General features: G+C 37.0%; 1 protein-coding gene across 5 annotated transcripts in view; it reads left to right on the top strand.

The window, feature by feature from the left end:
• The first annotated feature begins 7909 nt into the window (after window positions 1-7909).
• Window positions 7910-27742, top strand: part of smarcd3b (SWI/SNF related, matrix associated, actin dependent regulator of chromatin, subfamily d, member 3b) — a 66260-nt gene continuing 46427 nt past the window's right edge. For 2 of the 5 annotated variants that reach the window (XM_038297955.1, XM_038297954.1), the window contains exon 1: window positions 26551-26875. In XM_038297955.1, the coding sequence (XP_038153883.1) occupies window positions 26798-26875 (78 nt within the window). In that variant the 5' untranslated portion in view covers window positions 26551-26797. Of the gene's footprint in view, window positions 8134-26548; window positions 26876-27742 lie in introns of those variants that run through there. The other 3 variants (XM_038297953.1, XM_038297952.1, XM_038297951.1) reach the window with 3 other exon arrangements.

The raw sequence follows: 27742 nt of genomic DNA, 5'->3' as shown, positions 1-27742 counted from the left end.
AGTTCTAAACACAATATCCTACTGTGGCAGTGAATTTGTTTTTGATGACTACAAATAGAAAGCAAAGTACTTACTCAGTCTACCATAGCAGAGACTGTTCTTAGGGTACACACCACAGAAAGTACCATAAAACCACCTTTGGCCTCTATTTTTCTGGAATATGATGCCACAAGCTCAGCATACCAATCGTTCTTTGCACAACATCTGAAGCTTCGTCCTCAGGTTGGAGGCAGAGCTCTGCACAGTCAGATGCTCAAGGGGTTTAAGTCTGGATTCTGTCTTGGTCCATCCAGGATATTCAGAGTGTTTCTGATCCCCTGCTTTGAGACCTCAGCTGTGTGTTTTGTGTCGTCCCAGTCGGAGGTCAAAAATGTTCTGCAACAGGTTTTCATCAGGATATCTGCATGTTGCTGCATTCATCATTTCCCATATCCCGACCAATCTACCAGTCCCTGCTGCTGAAATGAATCCCCATAACATGATGCTGCCATCACCATGCTTCACTGTAGGGATGGTAGTGGCTTGCTCGTGAGTTGTGCCTGGTTTTTTCTAAACATTACCCCAATCACACAGAAGATATTGATGTTTGTTTCATCAGTCCAGAGTTCAGTTCTTACGGTCTGTGAGACAGACTGGCTGCCGTCCAGTGACTGAGCCAGGAGATTTTCATAGGGAGGGTAAAAAAAAAAAAAAAACTACCTACAGGAAAATGAGCACATCTACACTCTCTAAACTAATCTTTAAAGACAGACCACGTTGCTAATAGATCGACTCATATTTACACATTATGCTGTATAGAAGACATGCAGAGATGTACTGTATAACTTCCCCCTTCTTCCCCATCATGCTAAAAAATTTGGATGAAGCAGTGAATCTGGATTTGAAGTCATCGCTCCACCCCTGCTGCCATGCGCCTCTTGTCTGCCAACGTTCTACTAGGAGCTTCTAAACAGCAGGAGTTTCTGCAGCCACAGGACATCTACAGACATTTGTTTTACATCATGCTTGGTGTTTGATCTCTGATGTAGTCAAATGTGAGACCTTATATAGATAGAGGTGTGCCTTTCCTAATCATTTCAAATTAACTAAATTGTCCACAGGTGGACTCCCTTAAGGCTGTAAAACATTCCCGTCATAAGCAGTGGAAATGATATGCACCTCGGCTAATCTTGAAGTATAAATGGGATTTCTTATTTTTCTGTTTTTAAATAGATTTGCAATTATTTTTCATAAAGGGGGATGTGAATAATTTTGAGGAAAGAGGTCAAATTTAATGTCATTAGGATAGTTGTAAAAAATAAATGTAGTAAAAGTGCAGTGTTCTATGTACATGTGTGTAGAAATATGTTTGCAACCTCGACAGCCTGGTTTTATTAACTGTAAACCATAAACATTAACAGAAATGCATATTTAAAATGAAGAGCTCTCTGCAGCGTAAACTCCGTCCCCCTCAGCTCCTCAGGTGGTGAGGAGACAGAAGGTCAAACATAACAGCCCCACTGGACAGTGTCTCCCATCCATGGATGAAGCTGATGCAGAACTGGAGCGCTCCTTCACCAACAGACTGCTGAACCTCTGGCTGCTGTTACTCAAACTCAATAAATGTTTATGTCACTGCTGTTTTATTTTACTGTTTTAATCTATTCCTGTTAGTTCCTGACAACACCAAAGTAAAGCCACCCGCAATCGCAGGTAGTTAAATTATTATCCATTTCCATTTTCTGAGAAGTGGTTAGGAGTCTGTATAAAAAGGACCTTCTGTTTCTAGTGTACTTCTCTTTAATTATCAGGTCTAAAGGAAACTGACTTGGTACAAATTTAAAATCAATTTCCAAAGCTTAACTGTTTTACTTCCTTACAAAAATGAAGTATATTTAGAAAGTCCCAGAAAATACGAGAACAACCAACTAGCAGTTCACATTCTCTACAAAAAAGCAAAAAATGTAAAAAAAAACCTTTACAAGTATCCTAAAAAAAAATTATTAATTCTCCAAACTGTTTCCACAGAATTTATTTCCCTCATGGCATCCAACACATAGGGTATCCCATTCATCATCCTGAGTTCATCCTATATTTAACTCCAACTCCCATTTATCCTTAACATCTAGAGCAGGGGTCAGCAACTTTTTTATGGCTGAGGGCTACTTTATGGGTACTGAGTCATAGGACGGGCTACCAATACTGACCTATGAACTAGAGGAGTCGGCATTCACCTGAACTTCATGGATAATAAACATATTTCTATTGTTTCTTTTCATTTTTAATTTGCTTTTAGATATTCTCATTATGAAATCCATATTAATCCTCAAATGTTCTAATTTATTGATATGATAAAATGCTTCAAAATAAGAGCTTCAATAAAAAATAATATTTCAGATTTAGTCCACTGGTGAATTGTTCTGTTTTCAAAAGATGCTGAGGGCACCTCATGTTGTCCGTGGGGGCCCCTTGTTGCCCACGGGCACCATGTTGGTGACCCCTGATCTAGAGAATCATTTGGTATTGGGAATCTGAGGTTTAATGATCTTTAAAAAAAGTAACTCGCTACATTTGTTGGACCTTTTTTAATGTATTCCAATTTTTAGGATAATATAATGTCTTACACTGCAAAAAATGTAAATCTACATAAGCTGTTTTTTCTTAAAATAAGTGCTTTTATTTCTTGAATTGAGGAGGTAAGTAAAACACTTTGCCGATGGAAAAATACAATTTGCATTTAAAAAAAAAAACAAAACAAAAAAACAATTGCATCCTCTTATTTCAAGTACATATTATCTAATTATCTTATTTTAAGAGTAAAATACTAATTCCATTGGCAAATCATCTTATTTACCTACTCAAATTAATAGTTAATACACTTAAGTTTCACTTATTTCTAGATCACTTTTGCAGTATATCTGAAAATACCAGAACTTATCACTTTGGTTTAGAGATAATCTGTCTAGGCATGAGAAAGGCTGCAAAAAGTGGAAAACAGCTGGTTCATAATCTTTAGGTTTCTTCCTGCACACCTCTTAAAGGTGATATCTGTTGTTGAGGGGACACAGTCTGGGTTTCCAGAAATTTACACCCCCTATTGGACTGTTGACCATACATTTAAAGTGTTTTTCACACTTACATTTTTTAATCCAGTTTTCTCTGGAACTGCTTGCTCAGAAACACCAGAGCAACTAATGATATATTTGGCTATGAATTCTGCCCATCCTGTGTCAGTGTCATCATTAATCCAACCTCCCACTGCAGGTAGTTGTGCTGCATGTTAGGGAGGCTGAGTCCACCTCTGTTATTACCAAGTGTTTTAAGTCTCTCCTGTGGTCTTATATTAGCACACAACTCTCCATATAAGCTTGTCTCACTTACTGAAGGCTGATGCTGGATCAGTTGAAATAGATACAGAAAGTCTGGGGAGTAGATTTGTTTTTACAGCTCTGCTCTTCCAAGACTGTTTTTTCTTTATTCTTTTAAATAAAGAAAATATGCTTTGTACGTTTCTATAGCTCATCCCTTTTTTTTGCTCACTTCTTTAGGTTTTTTTTTTCATTTATTTATTTGATCACACTGTTTTATTTTACATATTTCTATATTTGAATTTAGCTTGTTGCTGGGATACATTAATGTTCCTACTGCTGGGGTAAGAGCATCAGATCAAATGACTTGAAAAAGCTGATAAAGAAGGTCGGCTCTGTTCTAAGAACTCCTCCAGAACCTCTGGAGATGAATTGACAAATCATCTAATGACATCGGATAACAATATGAACAACAGTTAGCATTCTGTTCAATACAACCAGTGGCGGCTCTACAGATTTTTATCTCCAGGTGCTAAAAGGCGGCTAAGCACTGAACTGAGGGTGTAATGACGCAACCTGTGTTCCAACATTTTTAATAAGCATATGCAAACAAAAGCAGAGCTGTACTCACAGGTGGATAATGACTAAGTGGTGCTCTGCTATTTCATTAAAGCATATAAAAACACATGCATAGACTATAATGTAAAATATAAATCATTACAATAAATTCACTGTATTCTGTTTTCCCCAGATTGGGAAAAACAAAATACTGTGAATTGATTGTAAATTCACCATTGAAATTTGGTGAAGCACACGTAAGGTTATATATAAGTAGATAAATGAATATAGAATTACCTATAATGAATTAAATGACATGCCCCAGATGATTGTTACTTACGCTTTTTCTTGCATTTTGTAGAAATCATTAAGCATCATGTTTTCAAACAAACCACCCTCCCAGAAAAAGTTTCCAAATAAGGCCAAATTAAAGTAGTAGTAATTTATAGGGATCATCAACTGAATATTAAAGAACAAACACGACCAGTTCAGGACACATATTTATCATGGGAAGCCCTTTGCAATGGCTGAACCAGACGATTTTTCATCCCACGTGATATTTTCAAATTAAATAAAAGCTGAGAAAGCCCTGTGTTAATTATAACAATAGAGATAGAAATACTTTTAACTTACAGAACCGCAAATCACATAAAAAATATTCCTATATATGGCAGAAAATACACATTACATTACATTTTTTTGACCTTTACAAAAAGGAATGTGGGGATGGAAAGTCTTATCACATGCTATTTTGACAAATAATTGGAAGAAATTACAAAATAACTTACGTTTCCTTAAAAATTCAAATATCTAAAGAAGTAATACCACTAATATGGCAGATTTATATGTGTTTAGATGTGTATTTTCATTTTAATACCCAATTTATTTTTAATTGGAATTGATTGTGTTTTTTTTTTAAGGAAAATATCGCAATAACCACATGTTCAACAATAGTGTAATATAATATAAGTAATACTCTACATTTTTCTTTGGGATGTTATGATATAGCTTATAGTGCCCCCTAGCGCCACCACTGAAAACAACAGTGTCTTCAGTCAGTGGCTTCTCCTTAACCGGTGTACAATGGACTGCTGCAGAACATCCTTCCTGCCTACATCTGTTTTAACTTTAAAATGTTCCTTTAATTTCCATTGGTATTAATAAAGTATTCTCGAATAAAATTGAATTTGAATGACTATTCTTTAGGGTTTCTGATTTAAATGTAGTGAGCGGTTAAGCTGTGGGAGTAGAAGTGCAGCGTTTCCATTGATCGTCAGCAGTGATTCCAAACCATGGGTACTCGTACCCTTAGTGGTCTGGGAGTGCGTTGCAAGGGGTACATGAAAATATTTTATTCCTGAGGTAGTAAAATAAAATATGACTGGGATATGTTCTGCTTTCTGAGGACACCATTGAAAAAGAAAACAAGCCTTTTTTTTTTCAAACAAAAAGTAAGTTTTCTTATATGTTAAATGGAATCAATCTAACTATAATTTTTTTTTCCCTATTCATCCAATTTAAATGTGATTATAAGGGAGTTACTCAGAGGAGCTACAGTTTTATAAATACAGGTTTATATTATGATTTTATTTTGTTTATTAATCTCAAATATTATGATTTTTTTTATCTTCTCACAAATTTATTATTCTTATATGTTATCCCTTTTGGTTTTTTTTTTTTGTTTTTTTGTTTTTTAACTCATTTTACATTATTTTCCCTATGTTATTGCAATTCATCGATAATGCTGGAACTGTTATTTGGTTGTTATTTTATATTTTAAATAAAAAATCCAATAAAATGCTTTGAATATATATGATTTTATTTTGTATTTATTTCAATTCCTCACTAACTTCCAATCAACATATTTATGTTGCTTTTTTATTTGAGATGGAAAACATAAAATGCCTAAGAATTAATGCTCAATTTATAAGATTAAGTAACATAGTATTTATTTTATAATAAATTATTGTACGTTGCATTTTTGGATAATCAATACTTTTGACTGAGAGGAGTACTCATGGTAAGAAAAAATATCCAAAGGGGAACAAAATTCATAAAAGGTTGGGAAACACTGCTGTAGAGACCAATTTTTTGTTTGTCCCTTCGCTGTAAAACATTTACTGATATAACCTTAAAGCAATTCCCCACACTTTCTCTAAACCTTCAATCCAAGCAGACCCCTTTAATTATCCTCACGGTCATATTTTCTAAATAAAGACTAAATATCCTTTCCCACAGCTTTTGCTAACAAATAGACAAATATAATCAAACATCTGTGCTTTCTAAATAAAAGGTATAGTGGATAAAATTGTTTCAGGTTTGAGTTTTGGGCGAACATCTTTTCCATTGTCATGACTTACCTACTTTTATTAAGAATATTCTGCATAAAATAGATATCTAAAAGCACTAATTTCTATATAGAATTATTATTTATGAAGTTTTTATTAAGATAGTTATTTATCTATGATTTTACTGAAGACTCCTAGATGACTTGCAGAAACACATTTTCTCTTTACCCCATAAAACAAAAAATCTATTTCTGCTTTAATTCTGTACTTATCATTTTTAATGTTAGTATATTGATGTGCATAATTATCCACAGTGTTTTTGTTGTCAACTAATTATTAATTTATGAAAAATTTAAATGTTTTGAATATTCCCCTTGAGAGTATTACTGCTGCCACATCTGTATTAGAGGGAAATAAATGGTAGGGGTGGCTAATGATTGGCTAAGGTGGCCATGGCCACCCCTGGCCCCCCATCTAACTCCACCCCTGCCTCAGTGTCAATCTAAACTGTTCCAACAGGAAAATTTAAAAAGCAAAACATCCATATTTTTCTAAATAAAGACAAACTATCCTTTCCTACAGCCTTTGCTAACAAATAGACGCATATATTTAAACATCCGTGCTTTCTAGATAAATGGTATAGTGGATACAATTGTTTCAGGTTTGAGTTCTGCGGCGAACATCTTTTACCTAATTTTATCAGTAATCATTCTGCATAAAATTGATATTTACAAGCACTAATATCTGTATAAATTTATTATTTATGAAGTTTTTATTAAAATAGTTATTCATGTTTTCACTAGAAGACTCTTAGATGACTCGCAGAAACACAACATTTTTTCTTTAACTTCTTTACTCAAGTAAAAGTAACAAAGTACAGGCTTGTAAATTTACTTAAAGTATAAAAGTAAAAGTAGAAACCACTTTTTTCATGCCGTTGCCTACATTTTAAATGGATGTCTGCCAATAGGACTAGATCTCCGTTGTGTTAATTTTCAATCATCTCGTCGTCCATGCTACTATGCTAACGCCACCGCCACCAAGCTGCAATGATTTGCCGCCAATGAATACCGCCGAATCTGTCGATTCATCTTGTAGTGCTGCGTCAAATGCAACGTAGATTCCCATCCAATTAGATTGAATTTGGTATTGATGACGTGAAAAATAATAACGGTAACTCCATTGAAATGATTCAAAACTAAAGTAACGAGCCAATTTTTTAAATGTAAGGAGTAGAAAGTACAGATATTTGTGTAAAAATGTAAGGAGTAGAAGTAAAAAGTCGCCATAAAAATAAGTAGTAAAGTAAAGTAAAAATATCAGAAAAATCTACTTGAGTACAGTAACGAAGTATTTGTCCTTCGTTACTTCCCATCTCTGCCTAACAGTCATGTTTTTGGACTGTGGGAGGAAGCCGGAGTACCAGGAGAGAACCCACACATGCTCAGGGAGAACATGCAAATTCCATGCAGAAAGACCCTGGGCTGGGAATCGAACCCAGAACCTTCTTGCTGCACACAACACACACATTAACCACAGTAACACACATTAACCACAGTAACACACATTAACCACAGTTTTTTTGTTGTCAAGTAATAGTTAATATATGAACATTTTTATATGTTTAATATTTCACTTGAAAGCATTACTGCTGCCACCAGCTGTATTAGAGGGGGGAAAATGGTAGGGGTGGCCATGCCCCCCATCTAGCTCCGCCCCTGATTGTATGGACTCTCCAGCAGTGACCGCGCCTGCGCCTCCTGCTCTCCCCCTTCCCTATCCAGGCTTCACCAATCGTGGCTCTAGCTCCATCCCACAGGCCAGCGCTAATAAGTGGCTTAGCTGCCCGGTAATGGGGAAGTGCTGAGCGGGGAGCCGCAGAGAGACGCCGCTGCGCTGAAAGCCGTCAGGAAGTTGAGGTGGGAGCAGAGGCGCACACATCCTACAGCTGCTGTTGCTGAATCGCTCCTTAAAAAAAGCGCACAGTGATGGAGAGAAAGGTATGGATGCTCACGCTACCTTGTGACACATTAGCACATTTTTTTTTAATTTTTTTTTTGCTTGTGAGTCTGTCATAAATCCGCATCCACCATAAAAGGATCTACTCCTTTTATATGGTTTGTTCAGCATGATAGGATCAGGATTCGTGCGCAGAGGAGTTTTTTTTTCTTCCTTGTCTAGCTGCAATTTATTCTACGTGTGTGTGTGTGTGTGTGTGTGTGTATGGGGGGGGATAAAAAAATGTAATCAATTGCTAATTTCGGATTATTCCTATATAGGTGTGATATGTATATGCAGGCATATTTAGAGAGGACTGTAGGCTTCAGTGGCTGCCTGTCTGCATCATCATATCCAGCCTGTATAGTTGCAGCCTGCACCCCCCTTCCTCTCTCCACCTCTCACTGCTTTGCAGCCGTCGCAGACACCAGCGGCTTGTTAACCTTGACTGCTGTGGGAAACAGACACTTGAGGAGTAATAGACAGGATGCACCTCCTGGGAGAGAGCAGGACAAACCATCCTCTCATCTTTAACTTGGAGCCCTCATAACAACTATAGTGATAATAGTGATGAAATGCACTTTTAGTGCCCCGAGCATTGGATGGGCACGCATGTTTATCTACATATGTATATATGTTTAAGAATTTAGCAGAAAAAAAGGAAAGTTTTTTTATTTTTCCAGCTAAGGTGCTGGCAGGAGGTGCTGCAGTCAGCAGCAGCAGGAGAGAGGAATTTGGGGTGTAGGGCTGAAACTAGATCTACTTCTGCTGAGTCAAAGGAAAATTTCATTTTTTATGGTGGCTCATTCTCATCAGCTCCAACTGAATGTTTGCTGCTCTTTAAAAATAAAATAAAGTAGACTTTGAGGAAGGCTGTAATGTTTAAGAAATAGTCACCACTCTTATGTTGTTTATATCATAATTACAGTGGGGGTTCTAGATTAATTTTACCACATGGACCTGAGTGGGGCCAGCATTCCTTTTTTGACTGATTGTTTTTTTTATGGGGGCAAATAGCAAAAAAAAAAGAACAAAAAAACCCCCAATTGCTCATTAATTAATATACGAAAAGAGCCAGAAGGTGACTCAATAGTTATTCTTTAAACTAAACCTGCAAAGTTAAACCAAATTACATTTGTACAAGGGACCAATTATTTAGCATCATATTATGTCTTCATTAGAGGGGCCATAACAGGGGCCAGAACCAGTTCTACAGGGGCCCTGTCTAGAACCGCCCATTACTATTAATTGAAAGATTACATGCTCTATATAAAGCGTTTCTAGCAAATCTAGCTAAATGTTCAAAGAAATGTACTGATTCAAAAGTATTTATTGATAGTACCAAGTTTATGATACACTTTTATTCATTCTACTCGAAATATTATGAATATGAAGCTGTTTGTTGACCCAATTGAATAAAATTTTTGTAACCAAAGATTGCATGGACACCAATAGCCGTGCTTATACCTAAATTGCTTTAATAAATTTCAAACTCAATTTTTTAAACCATATTGTTACTGCACCTGCCTTTGACCCAAAGCTAGCAAAGCTAATTTACATTTACACCTGGTTTTGGTAAAATTAATTGAATTAACAAGTTATTTTCTGTTAAAACATCAGCTGTGCTAACTACTAACATGGTTTTAGTGACCTGAAGACGTCAAATGTTGAGCTAAACTAATTACAGTAGCTTGTTAGCCTTATGTAGCATTAGCCATATGTAGCATATTTGAGGCTATAACACTCTAGCGACCAATGTTCAATCAGTCAATATTAATCAATATTGTTTGTATTATTATGAAATTGCAGAAAGTGGCATTAACTACATAACTTATTATCTTTAGCCCTTTCAGTTTTTACATTTTTTAATATTGAATAATACGGATTGTACATTTACGGAAGAGGATTAGGGTCACTGAAAAAATAAAAAGTTAACTGTTTTTTAAATTTTATTTCATTATAACATGAGAAAAAAGTCAGAATTCTGACTTTAATCTCAGGATTCTGACTTTAAGAATTCTCTCAGAATTCCATTGTTCAAATTCTGATACTTTAATTCTGAGATTTTTTTCTCATAGTATACTGAAATAAAATTTAGAAATCAGTTAACTTTTTTTTACATTTTCAGTGGCCCTAATCCTCTTCTAGATTAGAAAACTAGACATAAACAACTTTTATTGTCATTTGGAGTTGCAAGCAGTTATTTAATATTTCACATATATTTTTTTTGTATGGTACTCTTTGATGCAATTTTTTTTTTGCTAAATTGTGGGTTGAAAACAGCATAATTTGTATGTTAAATGTTTATCAATAACCTGTTCATAATTTGTTGCATTGCAGCATGATGGAATAACTTTTATATTAAAATATTATTTTCCTTTTCATTGTAGTTCTATGGTTAACCTTAAATATGGCTTCAAACTTTAGTGAGTCCAAACTGTTGCTTTACCGACTTTATCATCTGATTTACTTACTGATTTTATCATCTTCTTGATCTCCTTTAGCGTGATGCCTAAAATGCTGGCTGAATTTGATACTTTCTAGAAATTTCAGATGTTTATTTTTAAGAATCTAAAATCATAATGTTATGTGTTGTTGGTTGACTGTTTATTATTGTTGCTCATACATGAATCTAATGTAATTACAACATTTTTGTAATTACATTACATATTTAATTAAATTAGAGCATTGTTAGAAAGCAAATATATTTCAGTTATTGAATTTAATAAGGGAAACTAATATAATATGTAGATTTATTTTACACTGAATTCTTTATCTCATAAATTTTTGGGAATATGGTTTACAGGTAATGAAAAACCCAGAATCAGTTCCATTGCCTAATAATAATAAAAATAGTTTAATAAAGAAATTCTATGTCAAGTCCAAACCAATAGTGAAGAAGACTGGTTAGTTAAAAGTACTGAACAGCACAGTTTACACCACAGGTTGTTTAGCAGCAAAATGAGTCACTGGCTGAACAGAGTGCTGTACCCAAGCTTCTAAAAGGAAAGTTGAGTGGAAGGAAAAAGTATTTTTTCAACGATTGACTAAGCTAAAGGGTAACTGCAGGAATTAGAGGAATGTGAAGCAAAGCTTTTTCACTATTTTGGAGATGATTGATGACAGTTTATCCAATGCAAGTATACTGTACTATAAGAAAAAATACAAAACAAAATATGTATGGTTGCATTTTTAATTACCTGTAAGATTTAACAATAAAAAATAACGCAATAAAAATCTTAAAATATATTACTTTGTGTTTGATTAAGTGGGAAGTTTTTTCTTTTATGTTTTCACTGAAATGACTGAAATGAAAGAACTTTTCAATGATTCCATAATTTACTGAGGAATCTGAGTCTATCAATGTGAAACATTTAGCTGCTTCACTTTTACTCAGTTTACATTCTGTAATGCCAACAATATTATCACCAGTGTGACTAAATAGTCTATATTTAATGTTTCATTACCTCAGTAATGTTAGAAATTTTTTTTTAAATCCACATATATTTCGAATTTAAACCACTGCTGATGAAATTATTTTTCTCTTCTCCTTTAAAAAAAGAAGTCTATTATGCTGAGTCAGAACCTGGAAAACGCTTTTCCGTCTTAAGGTTTTGCGGCATTGAAGAAGTGTTTGGGCTTTGTTCGAGCCGCTTGAATGGAAATAAAAAAAGAAAGGGACTAAAATAGCTTTGTTTCAAGCTGCAGTCTTCCCTAACCTAACTGCTGGCACAGATATCGCCCTTAGTATAAGAACAGTCCATTCTCATTAGTATGCAATGTGCCATCACAGCCTCTGAGGTCTGATAAAGGATCAGAGGATCAGCTCCTTTTACAGTTTGCTGAACGCCTGACCTGTCTTTTTAGGGAAAACCACACACACACACATGTTGGGTCACCATTGACTTCCTTTCATCTCTATGGCCTAACCATGACCCTTACCCTAAACCTAAAATAAATTCAAACCTTAAACCTAAATCTAACCCCCACCCCAAGAAGAGAATCATTATTCATAGAGACCAATTATTGGTTCCCATTTACATATACTGTATATATATGTGTGTGTGTGCATGGGTGTGTGTGTGTGTGTATACAGTATATAAATTATAGAGCCAACTATAATTTTTGATTTGGGTAAAATAACACTGACTACTTTACTATGGTGTATTTTTACTTTCCTTTATTTTAGGCATCTCTTTATTTATATGTGTTGTATGTATGTGTGTATGTATGTATGTATGTATGTATGTATGTATGTATGTATGTATGTATGTATGTATGTATGTATGTATGTATGTATGTATGTATGTATGTATGTATGTATGTATGTATGTATGTATGTATGTATGTATGTATGTATGTATGTATGTATGTATGTATGTATGTATATAGATATATCTTTATCATATATGCATGTTTTGTGTAACCGTTTATTATTTCTTTTTCTTTCTTTAATTATTCTTTGTAAGGACCCCAGGAAAAATAGCAGCAGCATCTCTCCGTAGCCAATGGCGATCCACAATAAAATACAAAGTACTTTGTTCAGTCATGTTTGAAAATTACCCATTGCCAGTCAGGGTGACCTACTGTTTTTAATCCAGTTTTCGCCGCCTGAGTAATTTGTTTCAGTGTTTTCACTGGTTTCCAGACTAATATTGATGGAGGATTTGGATTATATATATTGGTCGGTAAGTTAAACATTTAGCGGCTCAGTTCTTTGTGATATTTTCACTGATAAATATACAATGGAGTGCTTCCTTTTCTGTCAGGGAGGAAAGTTTTTGCCTAACGGCTGCTAATCGCTAAAACAAAGCTCACCGTTAAACATCTAAAAATAATAAACTCTGATTTGATCATGAAAATAAACCATTTGGGTCCTTGTTCATGCTTTGTTAATACTAAACTTCAACGTATCTAATCTGCATTTCACAAGCGAGACCGACACAATGTAAGAAGTGTGGTAGGCATTTGTATTTTACCTCCTTTTGTCCAGCTATTAACAGCACAACTGGTCAGTTTAGAGAAATGGCAGGAAGAGCGCCATTGTTCAAAGAAAGCCACTAGTAGTCCATTTTGCAGTTTGCACATACTATGAGCTCAAAGTTTGACTATTTTGCATTTTGTGTCTAAATGTAAAATGCTAGGTGCAGCAGGACACTAACCCTGCACAGAACCTGGAACTCATCCCACATACCACTGCCAAACATGGTAGTGGCAGCATCACATTGTGGGGATGCTTGTGTTCAGTAGGGACAATGGAGCTGGTCAGAGTTGATAGAAAGCTGGATGGAAGCTGAGAGATTGATGTAATGTCAGGACAACCACCCAAAACAAGCAGCTGAAGCTCACATTGAAGTCCAGTGTAATATAATAAAGATTATGGTTGTGATTGACAAAATGTTTTAAAGGTTCCAGGGATAACAATGTGTTGGAAGATGATTTATCGTGGAAGATAAAAACTAATTCTGAGTGCTGCTTCTTTTTATTGTTGTTTCTTTATCACATTAGCAAGAAATCTAGAACTATTATTTGGAGAATTATCTTTATTATCATTTTACAAATAATAATAATTTTGTAGTATTTTTTTTTGTAAACCTGTTTTATATCCCCATAAGAATATATAGTTTTGTAATTCTAAATTGAGGATTCTGTGACCTAATTTGGAACAGAGCAGTTTCAAGAGCAGATTATTGCTGTTTTCTTTATTCACTGTTATCTCACTCAAAGCTGTGCCTTAGCTCTCTTCTTTTTCCTGCTTTATATATAAACCCTTTTTTTTTAATCTTTTCAAATCTTGCTTCCATTTATAAACCAGATAATGAGATTGCCCACTCGACTCTGAAACGAAATGTCTGGCCTGTAATGGCCTCACAGTTCACAGAGCAGCTGGCTGACCTATTTTAAAGAGAAACAGTTCAATGCTGCACACTTTAAACGGGCATTGATGTTTGTTAATGTGGCTCCTTTGCTTGCAAGTAAATCTTGTCAACTGCTTTTGCTAAGACAAATATGGTGAAAATGTAAATTAATCCGTTGTAAAAATGTCAGACTTTCTGACACTTTCTTTTTTACATTTTTCTACTGACATTTTTCTAAGTACATACATTTCTAGAGTTGCTATTGACATGGCATTTTCACCAGATGTGGGTAACAATCCAACTAAAACAATACATGTCCTAAAATTTTCAAATATATTTTTAACACAGTGAAATTGCACAGAGAAAAAGTATTGAATACACATACTGAAATGCATTTAATAATTTGTAAAAAAAAAAAAAAAAAAAAAAAAAAAAGGCCTTTATTGGCAATGACAGCTTCAAGACTGCATCGAGAAATTAGTCATGTGCATTGCTCAGGTGTGATTTTGGCCCATTCTTCCACACAGTCTTCCAATTAGAGGCCTGCGCGGGACAGATTTTCCAGTCCCGCGCCCGCCAGCTCCCGCAGTGTTCGGTCCCGCTCCTGCCCGCACCTGTAATAGCTGCAATTCCCGCATGATTCCAACGTTCGCCCAATGCTCAAGGCAATTCGTGCTATTAGTTTGAGGAATTAAACAGGCTGTGCTTAGCTGAGCACATTACTGGGCGATTCTTCACCGTATAGTGAATGATGCGCGTTAGGTGGCACGAGCTGCAATATCCAGCACATTGTGATGTATATATATATAATAGAAATAAACAGATAATTTATTACTTTATTTTACATTTAATTTTAGGTTTTAAAACACGTTTTTTGTTCGCAGGACTGCCGCTTATCACCGCTACCACACTGTGCGCGCTTCCTCCAGCCCGCATCCGCAATGAGCTTTCAGTACTTGTCCCACGCCGCACTGCTTTGCGTTGGGTCCCGCGAGTCCCGCAGGACTCCCGCGGGAGTGCAGGGCTTTACTTCAAATCTTGAAGGAAATTCATCCCTTTTAACATTCATTTATATTAAAAGGGAGTTTTTCCTCTCCACTGTCGCTACAAGCATGCTTAGTGTGAGGGATTGCATTCGAGTCAATGAGTCGATACAATCAACTGGTTTTCCTTAGATAGAACACTTTGAATCAATTTGACTGTATGATCTGGTGAACTGTAAAGCGCCTTGAGATGACGTGTGTCGTGAATTTGCGTATATAAATAAACTGAATTGAATTGAAGGTTTGTGGGTCTCTTCTATGAAGTCTGACCTTCAGTTCTTTCCATAGATTTTCTAATGGATTCAGGTCAGGTGAATGGGATGAGCCATCCTAGCAGCTGGATTTTCTGTGTCAGAAACTAATTGAGAGTTTCCTTGGCTGTGTGTTTTGGATTCATTGTTTTGCTGTAATGGTAGATGGCAGCAGATTTTTATCAAGAATTTCTACGTACATTTTTCCATCCATCTTTCCTTCAATTATATTAAATTTGCTAGAACCGTATGCTGAGAAGCAGCCCCACGCCATGATGCTCCTCTCGCCAAACGTCACGGTTGGTATGGTGTTTTTGGGTGATGTGCAGACTGCCATTTGACCTCCAAACATAATGTATTATGGTAAAAAAGAGACTATTTGTTATGGAAAATCCGCTACAATATTTCCAGTACAACTGCTGTGTCGGTTTGTTTTCCATTGCATTTGAGCCAGTGCTGATCATTGATTTTTCTTTAAATAAACACCTAAAGTCTTTTCCTAAGCTGCAGACGTGCACACTGTCAGAAGTAATGTTTTCAGCTCAGCAAAATTAAACAGTTTAGCTGAAACTGGTTTTTCAGACGCTTCACTCGGTTTAGCCTCTGAAAACAGCTTATGTTAATCCATCTTATTGTGTAAATGTTAGCGCTGCCTGAAGAAACGGCAACCGTTCAGGGGCAGGACAGTATAGATGATGGATGGATGAGTTTACATCACATTTATCCCAATGTATATTTTTTATGTCAGATGGTGATTTTTAACATTTAATAAAAATTGTGTAATACCAAGTAGGGCTGAAACAATCAGATTAATCATTGTTAAGTGATTATTGAAATAAACATTAAATTCTTTAGTAATCAATACATTTTTTTACTGGAGTATAGAGACTCTAAAACATCCCTTTAGCTGACAGAGCAACCCACTTAGAGCAGTAATTATGTCAAACTTTAAAAAAAAAAAAATATATAAACATTTTGCATTTAAGATTAAAAAAAATGAATTTTCATACGTCAATATGATATATCCAGAATTCCTCAAGTGGAAAAGTTTTAGTTTCACCTGATTTGATTTCGTAAAAGGTTTTATTTAAGGAACCTTTGGTTGTCTGATTATTAATCGATTAATTGAAAAAATAATAGAAACATTAATCGAGCTTCAAAATAATAATAAGTTGCACCCCTACTACCAAGCTTTAATTAGTCACTTTATAAAAGTCATCAAATCCAGTGGCATGTGCTAGAAATCCAGCGTTTTACTTTTGCACAATTAAACACAACATTCCTTCAGTATTAAGGTCTATTTATTCTTTTGATGACAGGAGAACAAATGCATGTTTCTAACTGTTTGGAAAAACATACACCTTAATATCCATCTTCAACTCAATGCTGACAGCTATTATAAAGTCCTAACTACTAACAACTTTCTTTGTTTTATTTTTCTTTCCATTTCTGTCCATACACATACAGCCAATGGCAGTTTTTCCATTTTAATGTCATAGGTTGGCTTGAGTAAAGAAGTCTGTCATATTTGCCCATAACAAGTTTTCTGCTGTGTATTCCTGAAGTAAATATATGTGAATAATGACACTGAAGCTGGTATTTGATTCACACAATCCAATTAGGCTTTCCTTTGCTCACGATGTTTTCATACAGGCAGTAGGGTAACACTAGAACTCTGTATGTTTTAAAAGGACCCTCTGATTATTTGGCTTTTTAACTTGATTCATTTCAGTGCCAGTTGATCATTTAAATCAACATTTAGATATGTAGTTTTAGATAGGTAGCCAATCAAGTCTCCCTTTCACTGTATATTTCATGCTACAGAAAGTGGCATTCTATAAAATGTGCAATATGGCTCTCCACCCAGGGTGGCATGGCCTAATGGGCAACAAAATTATAATATTCCACACTGAAGGGTCTGTGTAGCACCAGCATTCTGCCCACTTACATCACTCTAGGGGCTGGGGCTCTAGGAAGGGGACATTGGCTTGTTAACGTAAACATTAATAAAAACCCTTGCAAGTAGAGTTGTCCAAGTAAACCCATAAATGTGCAATAATGCAATTATCTAAAGCTTTATTAATTTATTTAAGAGCGATTAAAGTACATGCTTCCATACTTTTTAGAGCTGTAGTTTTCTGTAAACGTCCAGTAGACAAGCAGAGTTTTACCAGATCCTTTCCACCTCTCCTCACCCATATATGGTCTGTGAAGTCTGACCCTTTTGATGCTTTTAGGGTTTTATATCTAATTAATATACATAATAAAAGTCTTATTCTAGCAGCTTTTTATAGTATGACGCATAGTTCTTTTTTTATATTCTAAATTATTGGATTTCCTTCACTGAATTTGAATCCTCATTTTAATCCCACTTAAAGTCTCTTGTCTTTATTGACAGTCCTGCATAAATGTAAAACATACTTATCAGATGCTTAGAGATCTTTCTGGTGACTATTTTAGTGGAAGTACCTATATAGATTTTTTTTGTAGAATATTCTTAAGAATCAGAATCAGTTCATTTGCACTTAAAAGGAATTTGACTTGGTGTTGATGTGCAGACTATATATACAGAATACAGAATCTATAGCTATATACAATATAAAACATACAATATACTACATGCAATATATAGTACATAGCTATACTATATGCACAATTTTAGTAGATTTGTTTATGAAGGGTGATGGGGGGCACCACAGAATGTTTTCTCTTTAGGCACCTAAATGGCTAGCCCCCCAAGACTCTGTGACTTGTGCCAATTTGGTTCAATTTGGTTTCTGCTTTTACACTGAAATGTAATAAATAAAGACCTCTTTCTGTTTTTGTTTTTTTTGTTGTTTTTTTTGTCAGCTGTCTGAGGGACATTCGTTCGTCTTAAAATCTTAAAAAGCTTAGACCAGAACTTGATAATTCTGTACTGAAAATAGAGGCTTTTTACCACATTTGATGAAAAACATGATTAAAAAAATACATAGTTTTATTTGTAAAAATTAAAAAATATTAATTAAATCCTTTCTTTGCCATCAGGGCTTCCTTAGAATGACTGTGACAGTGATGTGTGAGGGAAAGTTATAGAGACTGATTATCCTACAGAAGCTTTATATAGAAAAAATCTGTTTCTAATTTGTTTGGTTACATAGAAATGTCTCCTTTATTTTTGAACCGTCACTTTAAATGTGTAAAAAAATTTGCTTTTTTAAAAAAAAAATCAAGTTATGATAGATGATCTGAATTAGATGATCAGCTTATAAAGGCTTATTAATATGTTCTGATTAAAATATGCTGCTTTTAAAAACTAACACTATGAATGCACCTAAGGAAACATCCAGAAGAATCTGGGATTGGGAATTAGGTTTGGTCATTCAAGTGATGATACTTGAGAAAAGAATTGTGATTTCCCCACATTTACTGCAATAGGGTATAATAATTATAAACATGAATTAGTATTTTTAATTGTGCTTTGATGTGTTCAGCAGATAAACTATGATTGAAGGCATTGCTTTTCCTGCTCAGGTTGAGCGAACTCCTCCTGTTTGACAGAAGGCTGCAGCAGGTCCACACGTAAACATCAAATTCTGATGGAAAACTGGCTCTGCCAGGTTCTGTCCTTTTCCTCTCTTGGTTCTCATCCCAACTCATTATGGCCCCGCTGGTGCCAGCCCTGTCATCTGCTGCCTCCCGTCCACAGCAGACACAAAGGTCAGGTTCTGATGAAGAGTAGGAAGGAATGAAGGACAGAGAGGGAGTTTGTAAAAGGAAAGCTCATGTAGAGGAATCATTGGGAGCATCCTGTATAGAGCTGCAGTGTGTTAGCTGAGGTCTTCTCTCTCCGGTTTAATTTCATGTTTCACAGTTTTTTCTCTGAAATCACCCCAGTCTCAGTCGGCCAGCTGCTGCTCCACTTCTCAAATCACTGAAGTCTGCATTTCTCTCACACGATTGGCTGCTGGCTCTGAATGCTGAGCGGATTAATCCCGCTGCCATGGCTACAGCAAACAGGAAATGCCTGGAGGCAGGTAATGCTTCAGGCTCAGTGTGCTGCTTGCCGCTCTTGTATGTTGGGGGGGGGGGGTCTTTTCTGTTTTTCTGTTACCCCGTATTTCCATCTGCTGTGGTTCCTCTGTATAGGAGCCAAAGAAAGATGCTTTGTGTCAAAGCTACCATGAAAATCTAAGCTCAGCCCACCACAAAACAAAAAAATACATTCAGTATTTGTGGCTTAAAAGAACCTTGGCAGTCTGACCGTCCAGGAGGAGCAAGGCTGCTTTTCATCCAAAAGGGATTTTTATCTAAATTACTTCGATCTGAAAATATCACCAGATGCCCCTTTTATTTGCTGTTGTCATGGGAGACTTTTCTCTCCTTCTCTGCAGGTTCCTCTTCACCGCACATGCTTAGCTGGGAGAAATCAGCCCCAAAATGTACTTCTCCCCTGCTTTAATCCCCGCCTCCCCCCTGGCGAAGGTGCGGGTCGTGCTTTTGTGGAGTCCCTTTGAAGGCGGCTGTTTGCCATTGAACTGCTTGCCTAGAACTCTGGCCTTTAAGCAGCTTGAGCTGAGTTTTGTCTGCAGCTATTAAACTGAAGAAAGAGAAGCGAGGGGCCCAGCGGTGGGAGCGAATTAGATTTTCTCCATGCCCGCTGTACAGTGCATATTCCCCCTAGCGCACCCCATCCGTCTGTGACAATAATGTTGACAGGGGCAGGTTCACAGTCTCTGGTATGTAAACGTTGCCACTGGGAACGGCAAGCTATCCCTCAGCACTCGTATAAAATTTGACTCCTCTCTCTCTGCTTTCCCTCCTCGCTGTAACCGATAGATCACTGTGGATTAGACGGCTAACCAAACTTGCTGCTGAGTTCCTCTTTTCCTTTTCTTTCAAGCATATCAAAGCAGTCAGAGGTTCATCTTTGCCAGTTTTTACTCAGAAATCCTATGATTCAGATAAATGTTGATATATAGAAAAGATTTCTGGATCTCTGATTGAATATGTCAATTCCTCATGTGTGAATTTAATTATACTGGTATTTCAAATTAATTCTGTCTGTGTAAAAATGTTTGAAAAAGCTGTTTTTTTTAATGGATGTTGCTGAATACTGGTTAGTTTTTAGTGGACTCGTCTAATACTTTTTGCGAAAGACCAACTAAAAGGTGTGCAAAATAGTCAAGAGGTGGAACTGGGATGTGGCTTTTATGTGTTTTTACTTGTATTTGTCTACATATCAACAAATTTAGCTTTTCCCACTTATTTTCTTATAGCACAGTCAGTCAGATTGAACGGAGAGTGGACATCACTTTTCAAACCTTGCAACATTTTTTTAACTGGATTTAAGTCTGGAATTTGCCTAGGCCATTATGCTTTGATGAAAATCCTTTCCTATGAGCTTTGGCTGCATGTTTAGGATCACGCTGTCTTGCTGAAAGTTACCTTTAACTCCAGTCTTAACTTGTTTGCTGTCTAGCTCTGTCCATCATTGCATCAACTCAGACCACCCTTGCTGTCCATGCTGAAGGAAAGCTCCTCCTCAGTGTGATATTGACGCCTACATTTTTATATGTATCACAGAAAGTCACATTTTGGTATTAGCTTACCAGGATACCTTCTTCCACGTGTTTGCTGTATACATGATACAGCAAACAAGTGGAAACATGTTGACAGATGGATATCTGGACCTCTGCAGCTCCTCCAGAGTAACCATGGTTAGATTAAAAAACATCAGAGGCCAGTTTGCCGCGGCAGATGGGTGCTCACACTGAGCCTGGTTCTGCTGGAGGTTTCTTTGTGTTAAAAGGGAGTTTTTCCTCTCCGCTGTCGCTACAAGCATGCTTAGCGCGAGGGATTGCCTTTGAGTAAATGAGTCGATACAATCAACTGGTTTTCCTTAGAAAACGTTGAACCAGTTTGACTGTATGATCTGGTGAAGTGTAAAGTGCCTTGAGATGACGTGTTGTGAATTGGCGCTATATAAATAAACTGAACTGAATTAAATTGTTTTTATTAACCCCCTTTTGTGTTGTCGGATTAATGTTGCAAGTTATCTCTCCTTAAAAATTACTTGAGCTTATGCTAGCTAACTATGTGTAGGTTAGTTTTAGCAATTCATCCCAGCTAGCTGCCAAAGGAAATTAGATAAATAACTTTGGAGCTTCGTCTGAAAGTGTTTGTTTTTTTTCATTTGTATCGCTTTGTTTTTCTGTTTTCTTCAGTGGCATTCATTTAGCTGGTATCCATTAGTTAATAACGACTATTTTTAGCCACCTATAATGCTTGATACAAGTAAGCCAGTGGCAAACTAAAAGTCCTGCCAGCTGCCAGGGGAATTTGCCTGCAGTTAAGAGTTGCATGGCAAATTTTAAACCATGTAAATAGTTAAAGGAAGAAAATATTTTGTCTTTAATATTAAAGTTATTTAACTTTAACTTTCACATAAAAGACAAAACATAAAAAAATGAAAATAATTTTAAAATGCATACTATTTCGGCTTATTTCACAAATTTGAATTCATACTTTTACTTAAAAATTAATGCAAATTTCCCTGTTAATATGTCCTGAAACCTTTGTTATGTAGCCCTTTATTTATGTTATTAAAAATATTTAGATTGAATCCTGCTTTAGACCACATTCAACTCAGGAGATCTATGATTTAAAATTCATTTTCCACCCAAATCAAAAGTATGCTTTTAATTTCAATGAAATTTCCCTATTATTATTTATTATTGTTTCTTTATTCATTCAAAAAATATATATATATTTTTTTACATCAGTTCACTGCTTTTGTCAACTTTAAAATGTATGACTTTTTTATGTCCAAACAGAGGATATAACTGTTAGTTTTGACATGTTTGACTCTTTGTCACATGGTAAATGAAAAAATGAAGAATTCTTCAAATTAGATCAACATGCATTGATGCTATGACATTGGAAGGAAGTTGTAGTTTAGGGTAGTTTTTCAGAGATTGTAAAGCCTGTGTTGAACTCTTTGGCGCCATCTAGTGGCAGGAAAAGGAAGGAAATAATTCAAATTGTCTTTTGGAAAGCTGTTTTAAAATCATTTTTAGACTTAGGATTTTTAAGGTATAATAACAGTAAAAATAAACTGTTTGTATGGTAACGACATTTTTTTAAATGAATCAAGTAATTTGTAGCATTTTCTTGAACCTCACTTCCTCTAGACTCTTTCTCCCAGTCTGGAATTCCCTGCCTGCTTGTGTTGCTCCCCCTGTTGTTCATTAATATCAACCAGCATCTCCTTTACCCCTTGCAAGCCCCCCTCTGCTTCCCTCTCTGCTGCACACTGGGACATTACCATTTGATGAGACTAACTGGCTTTAGTAAGGGGGGCGGCGGGGGTCCAGTAGGGGGGTATCTCTATGCTCAGCGTCGACTGCATAGCAGTTGTGCTTGATCTCTTTGTTATCCGTCAACGCCCATGTGTCACTGCTGTAGTAAAAGAGGACACTTGCCCAATCTTTGCAGGTAGAGCCTTTTGACCTTGTACAAATCTATAACACACACCTTATGTGGTTGTATCACTGCATGAAAAGCTGCTCTCATGCTCTTTGCAGTGAGCAACTAGTCTGACATTGAGTAGTAAAGATTTTAAAGGTATTGCCAGTAGCTTGGAGAAGAAAAATGAAATCAGTGAAGGTTATCAAGTGTCTCTTATAATGATTTCATGTAGGCTGCAGTACTCTCATGTGGATAGCAGGTGTCGCCACCAAGCAAATAAAAGCTGCAAAGAAGCACCAACATTGGAAAATCATTAGGTTGATTCCGATATCTGGATGGTTAAAAGAAAATAGAGTAAAAGTCATAATATTTCAATAAATCGGGCCTCTTTTTTAATTAAACAACATCTACTAACCTGCTTTTTACTGGTACTGTCAATAGAGTTTATGTCATAATGTTTTTCATTAAACCTAAAAACAATCAGGCTTTTTTTTTCTCCCTTTTGTATCTCGATGATCAGAATTTAATGGTATTTTTTTAATAATTCAGGTGCTAACACCTCTACCTTTGTAATTCTCTCTCTTTGTAGTATAAAATAGGATAGACACCCATGGGAGGTTTTCTGCTGATGGTGCCTGTGAGTACCTGTCTTTTTGGTCTACCAAATTTACTACCTACTCCAAGGCCTGATCCCTTTAATAGTAGTACTATTGAAATACCGGGTAGTACCTGTCTGACAACATGAAGTAGGCTAAGAAATCTTAATTGCCCCAAGCTGAAGTAATTTAAGAAGAAATGAAAAAAGGTCAATGGCATCCATCAGTTTGGGACTCTGGATTCCACAATAAAACCATTATTCATAAAAACATAAACTTGTCTCAGGGGATTACTCAAATAATGCCCCAAAGACTCATCCAGGAGGTCACAGAAGATCTAAGAATAGCCAGTCTACAGCAGACCTTAAATTTACAAAGTTGGACTTTTTGTTTCAATAGCAAGGAGAGACTAGGCAAAGATGGCCTAGATGGGGGTGTTATGTCCAGTTTAACTGCTGACTCCACAAAACAACCATTGTTAAAAATCACTTTAACTTTTAGGAAAGCATGTAGGTGGTTTTGGCTTTTGACATGTGTGTCCTGTTAGAGCTAATATAGTGCATGGTGGTGATGGTCTGGGGCTTCGTCACTGCTTTAGGAACTGGGCAACTCGACAATGTCCCTTGCAAGACAAAATGTTGCTATTTGCAATAATAATCCAAAGCACAACAGCAAGTCCCACTTTAATGGCTGCAAAATAACTTTTTTGTAGTAAGCCAGTCAGAGTACAGACTTGAATGTGGTTCTGCAGCTTTTAACAAGGTGATTTTTAAACACAATTCAATGTAGCTGAATGAAAACAAATCCTCAATGAAAAGTAAGCAGAAAGTTTAGGTGGATCTAGACCATATTTACCATGAGGCCAAGTTTGGGGCGAGCGGGTTTTCATGGGGGAACAGAAAATTGTGAAACAAAATACATGGCAATACTTTATCATTTAAAATATGAAAAGATAAATAGAATTCGATGCTGTTAAAATTGAAAATTAGAATTTTTTGTTTGGAAATGTTAATTTTATTGACCTAAAATGAACAAAAACCATTACCATAGAAAAAAAGAAACAGAAAAATATAGTTTTTAAATAAAAATATATACTAAAAGATAAAATAAACCTATTCTTTGGAATATTAGCATAACGTACATGAATTATTCAGGAACATTTTTATTTGGAATGGCAATTAACAGTTTTAATCAAATCAAAATGTGAACTTAAACTTGAACTGGTTTTTCTAATGACCCTGCCCCCTGTGGCCAAAACACAGAACTGCAGCACTTTTCGCTCATTCTTGGAGCTCCGACATTTTTTTTTTCCCACCTTACCCAGAGTTGCCATCAGGCATCCAGCTCAATACACAGCATCCATCTTAAATATAATGCTTCGATTGTTTGCCAGGGAAACAACATTCAGGGAAAATAGGCTACAGTCTTATAGACGTATAGGCGCGGAATGACTGAGGCGTCAGTCTGCTCATCAAATGATGTTTTAGTCATAAAGGGTCAAATAAAAGGCTAATAAAAAGAAACGTTCCAGTGAAAACCTACGTAATGTCTCTTTAAGTAAAACTGATCAATTAAGCTGTTACAAATTAGAGTTGTGGTTTTTTGTTTTCAAATTCAATTTCAGAATAACATTTAGGAAATAAAATTATTGTATCTAAAAATAACTGAAACTATCACCTTCATTTTTAAATCATAATTAACACAAAGTTGTAAAGAAAAAAGCTAAATGAATCAGTTACTATGTCAGCTCAAGCAAATATCATCATTACAATGTTTTTTATCTGTATTATGTTTTCAGTACAGGGGCACTGGCCCCTGTTGGCCCCTATCTAGAACCACCCATGTTTAGGGGAAGTACCTTTTTCACTTATGGTTGGTTAAGATAGCAAGTGTCAGTTTTTTTTCTAAATGCTTTGTTTTCAGTATGAAATGGGGGTACAATAATAAACCGGCAATGGGTAAATTTAAGTTTCTCTAAGGCATACATAGAGAAGATTATCGTAAAATGCCTTTTAAATTGTGTTTTTTTTTAAAGCAAGAGCAAAGCATCGTATAAAGAAGGCATGGTTGGTACCCAGCTTTATCCCCTTAAGAAGTCAGGTTAGGAATGGCGAGGTCCAAATACCTGGTAGTACCTGTCTGACAACATGAAGTAGGCAAAGAAATCTTAATTGCCCCAAGCTGAAGTAATTTAAGAAGAAATGAAAAAAGGTCAATGGCATCCATCAGTTTGGGATTCCACAATAAAACCATTATTCAGGTCCAAATGAGCATCAGATCAAAGATATGTCGCATGAAAGCTTTAAAATAAGAAAATTACATTTGAAATTGATTACAAATGAGACTTGCTGTTGCCATACTCGAGCCAATGGGAAAGGAAATGAAACCAGTGACACAGTACCATCATATGGCCCCCCTTTGTCATTCAAATAACCTCATGAATATTTCAGCTCTCTGATCTGAGGCGGCGAAGGGCTGGGACAGGCTTGAGAGGGTCCTAATCTTCGGCGTGAAGTGGTTTTAGTCAGAGAAATGACTTATGTGTCATTTCACCCGCTATTCAGCTTTTCTTTTAGCCTTTCTGTCTTTGAAGGAGGGGCACTGAGTGTGCTTTTTTCTGTTCTTAAAGAAATCACAACAGAGCTGAGTGTAATCACAAATGTCAGGCCCCTCAGAGTCACCTTTCCTTTGGGGGTCAGCCTGTTTGTTTGTTTGTTTTCTGGTTGCAGTTTATAGCCTTAATGCAGCCCATGGGCCATCTGACTGGGTGAAAGGTAAACACTAATGAGGCAAGAGGAGGAAATGCTTGTAACCTGCCAATGCACCCTGAATAGAAAACACAGGAAATGAAGGTGGGCCCCTTTTCTTTCCTCCTTTGAAGTGGCCCTGGAGCCCATTAGGTGCTTGACAGATCACTCCGCGTCAGAACCCCATCCCATAATGCGGGTTCTGTGCGTTAATGATATGCAGCGTGGCCCCTTTAGGAGCCCTAATGTCCTTTTTTGAGAAGGAGCCTGGACTTGGAGCTCTGACCATAATCATCCGGGGGTGGGGGGCAAACACATGCCCTTATCTACCGGTGGAATGCAACAACTGCGCTGAAGGGGGGGGGGGGAGGCATGGGTGGGCTGGCTGAAACCCCCTTTCCAGACCCCTGCACGGCTTCTGTACCCCCCCCCCCCCCTTACATCGCCACCTCCTCATTCACCATACTCCACCTCCAAGCGACGCGCCGGGCTCCTGAGAGGCAGCTCCGACTACAGAAGTGAGCTAGACAGCGAGAGACATTCAGAAGATAGAGGAGAGGGAGGGAGCAGAGGGAGAGGGAGAGAGTCAGGGACAGGCAGTGCTGAAAAGGAGAGCACAAAGAGAAGGAAAGTGGAGCAGGGGAGGGGAACAGGAGGCTGGGAGAAGGGAGAGGGAAAGACAAAAGAAGGAGAGGGGAGACGAAGCGGAGGGGACTGAACAAATGGCTGCGGAGGAGACGGCGGGGGGAGCCAGGAAAGCCACCAAGAGCAAACTGTTTGAGTTCCTGGTCCATGGAGTGGTGAGTGGCGCTGTCTTGTCATTCCTGTGAAGGGGAGAGCTGGGCTCTGGCATGCGTCTGCGCGCGCGCGCTGCGCGTGCATCCGCGTGTTTGCGCGCGCGGATATATCGGCAGCAGCGGTGTGAGCGGCGCGCGTGAGAGATAGCTGGGTTAAAGCTGGCCATGTGAAGGTTATTTCCAGCCCCATTCGGAGCTGTCAGGAGATAGATGGATGGAGAGAAGTGGAGCAGCGTGAATGGAGGATGTGGAGCTGCCACACGTGCACGTGAAAAATGATAGAAATAAAGAAAGAAAACAGCCAGCTTCTCTGCCCTTTGGCTAGCAGAGAAACACACAGCTTTACTGGGATTCAGAGACCCCGAGAGAGATGGAGAGGGAGGGTGGGATCCTTCCACCAGGCATGGCTGCTGCTGCTGCTGCTGCTGCTGGTCCATGGAAGGATTTGAACCTGTAAGGTCACCAGTGGACAGATGTGTTGGAGATGGAGCCACAGCTGGGAAACCAGGCAGAACAATAAGCCTATTCATGTAAAGCTAGCATGAAATGTCAAGTCCAGTGTTGCTCATGTGGTTAGAGGTTAAACAACTGTTACCATAAACCTCCCAGCAGCACATGGACTGGAGAGGCTGTTTGTTTTGGGATCTGTTCTAACTTCTCAATATTTACCTCCAAAAACATAACAGTAAATCAGCCTTTCTGTGCTTTATGTGCAGGTGACCTCTAATCTCCTGTCCCTTAGTTAATTTAAAAAACAGATGTGATTTCTGTGGATTACATGATACAATCGGAGCGTTCTGTGCTTTATTGCCTAATTGGCTAATTACTTATTGCATTAATTGGATAATAGTGGTAAAAAGGTCACTACTA

Source organism: Cyprinodon tularosa, unplaced genomic scaffold (genome assembly GCF_016077235.1).
Source record: "Cyprinodon tularosa strain WSP-4 unplaced genomic scaffold, ASM1607723v1 ctg4, whole genome shotgun sequence".
In the NCBI taxonomy this organism is placed as follows: Eukaryota; Metazoa; Chordata; class Actinopteri; order Cyprinodontiformes; family Cyprinodontidae; genus Cyprinodon; species Cyprinodon tularosa.
This window is presented reverse-complemented; position numbering and strand designations above follow the sequence as displayed.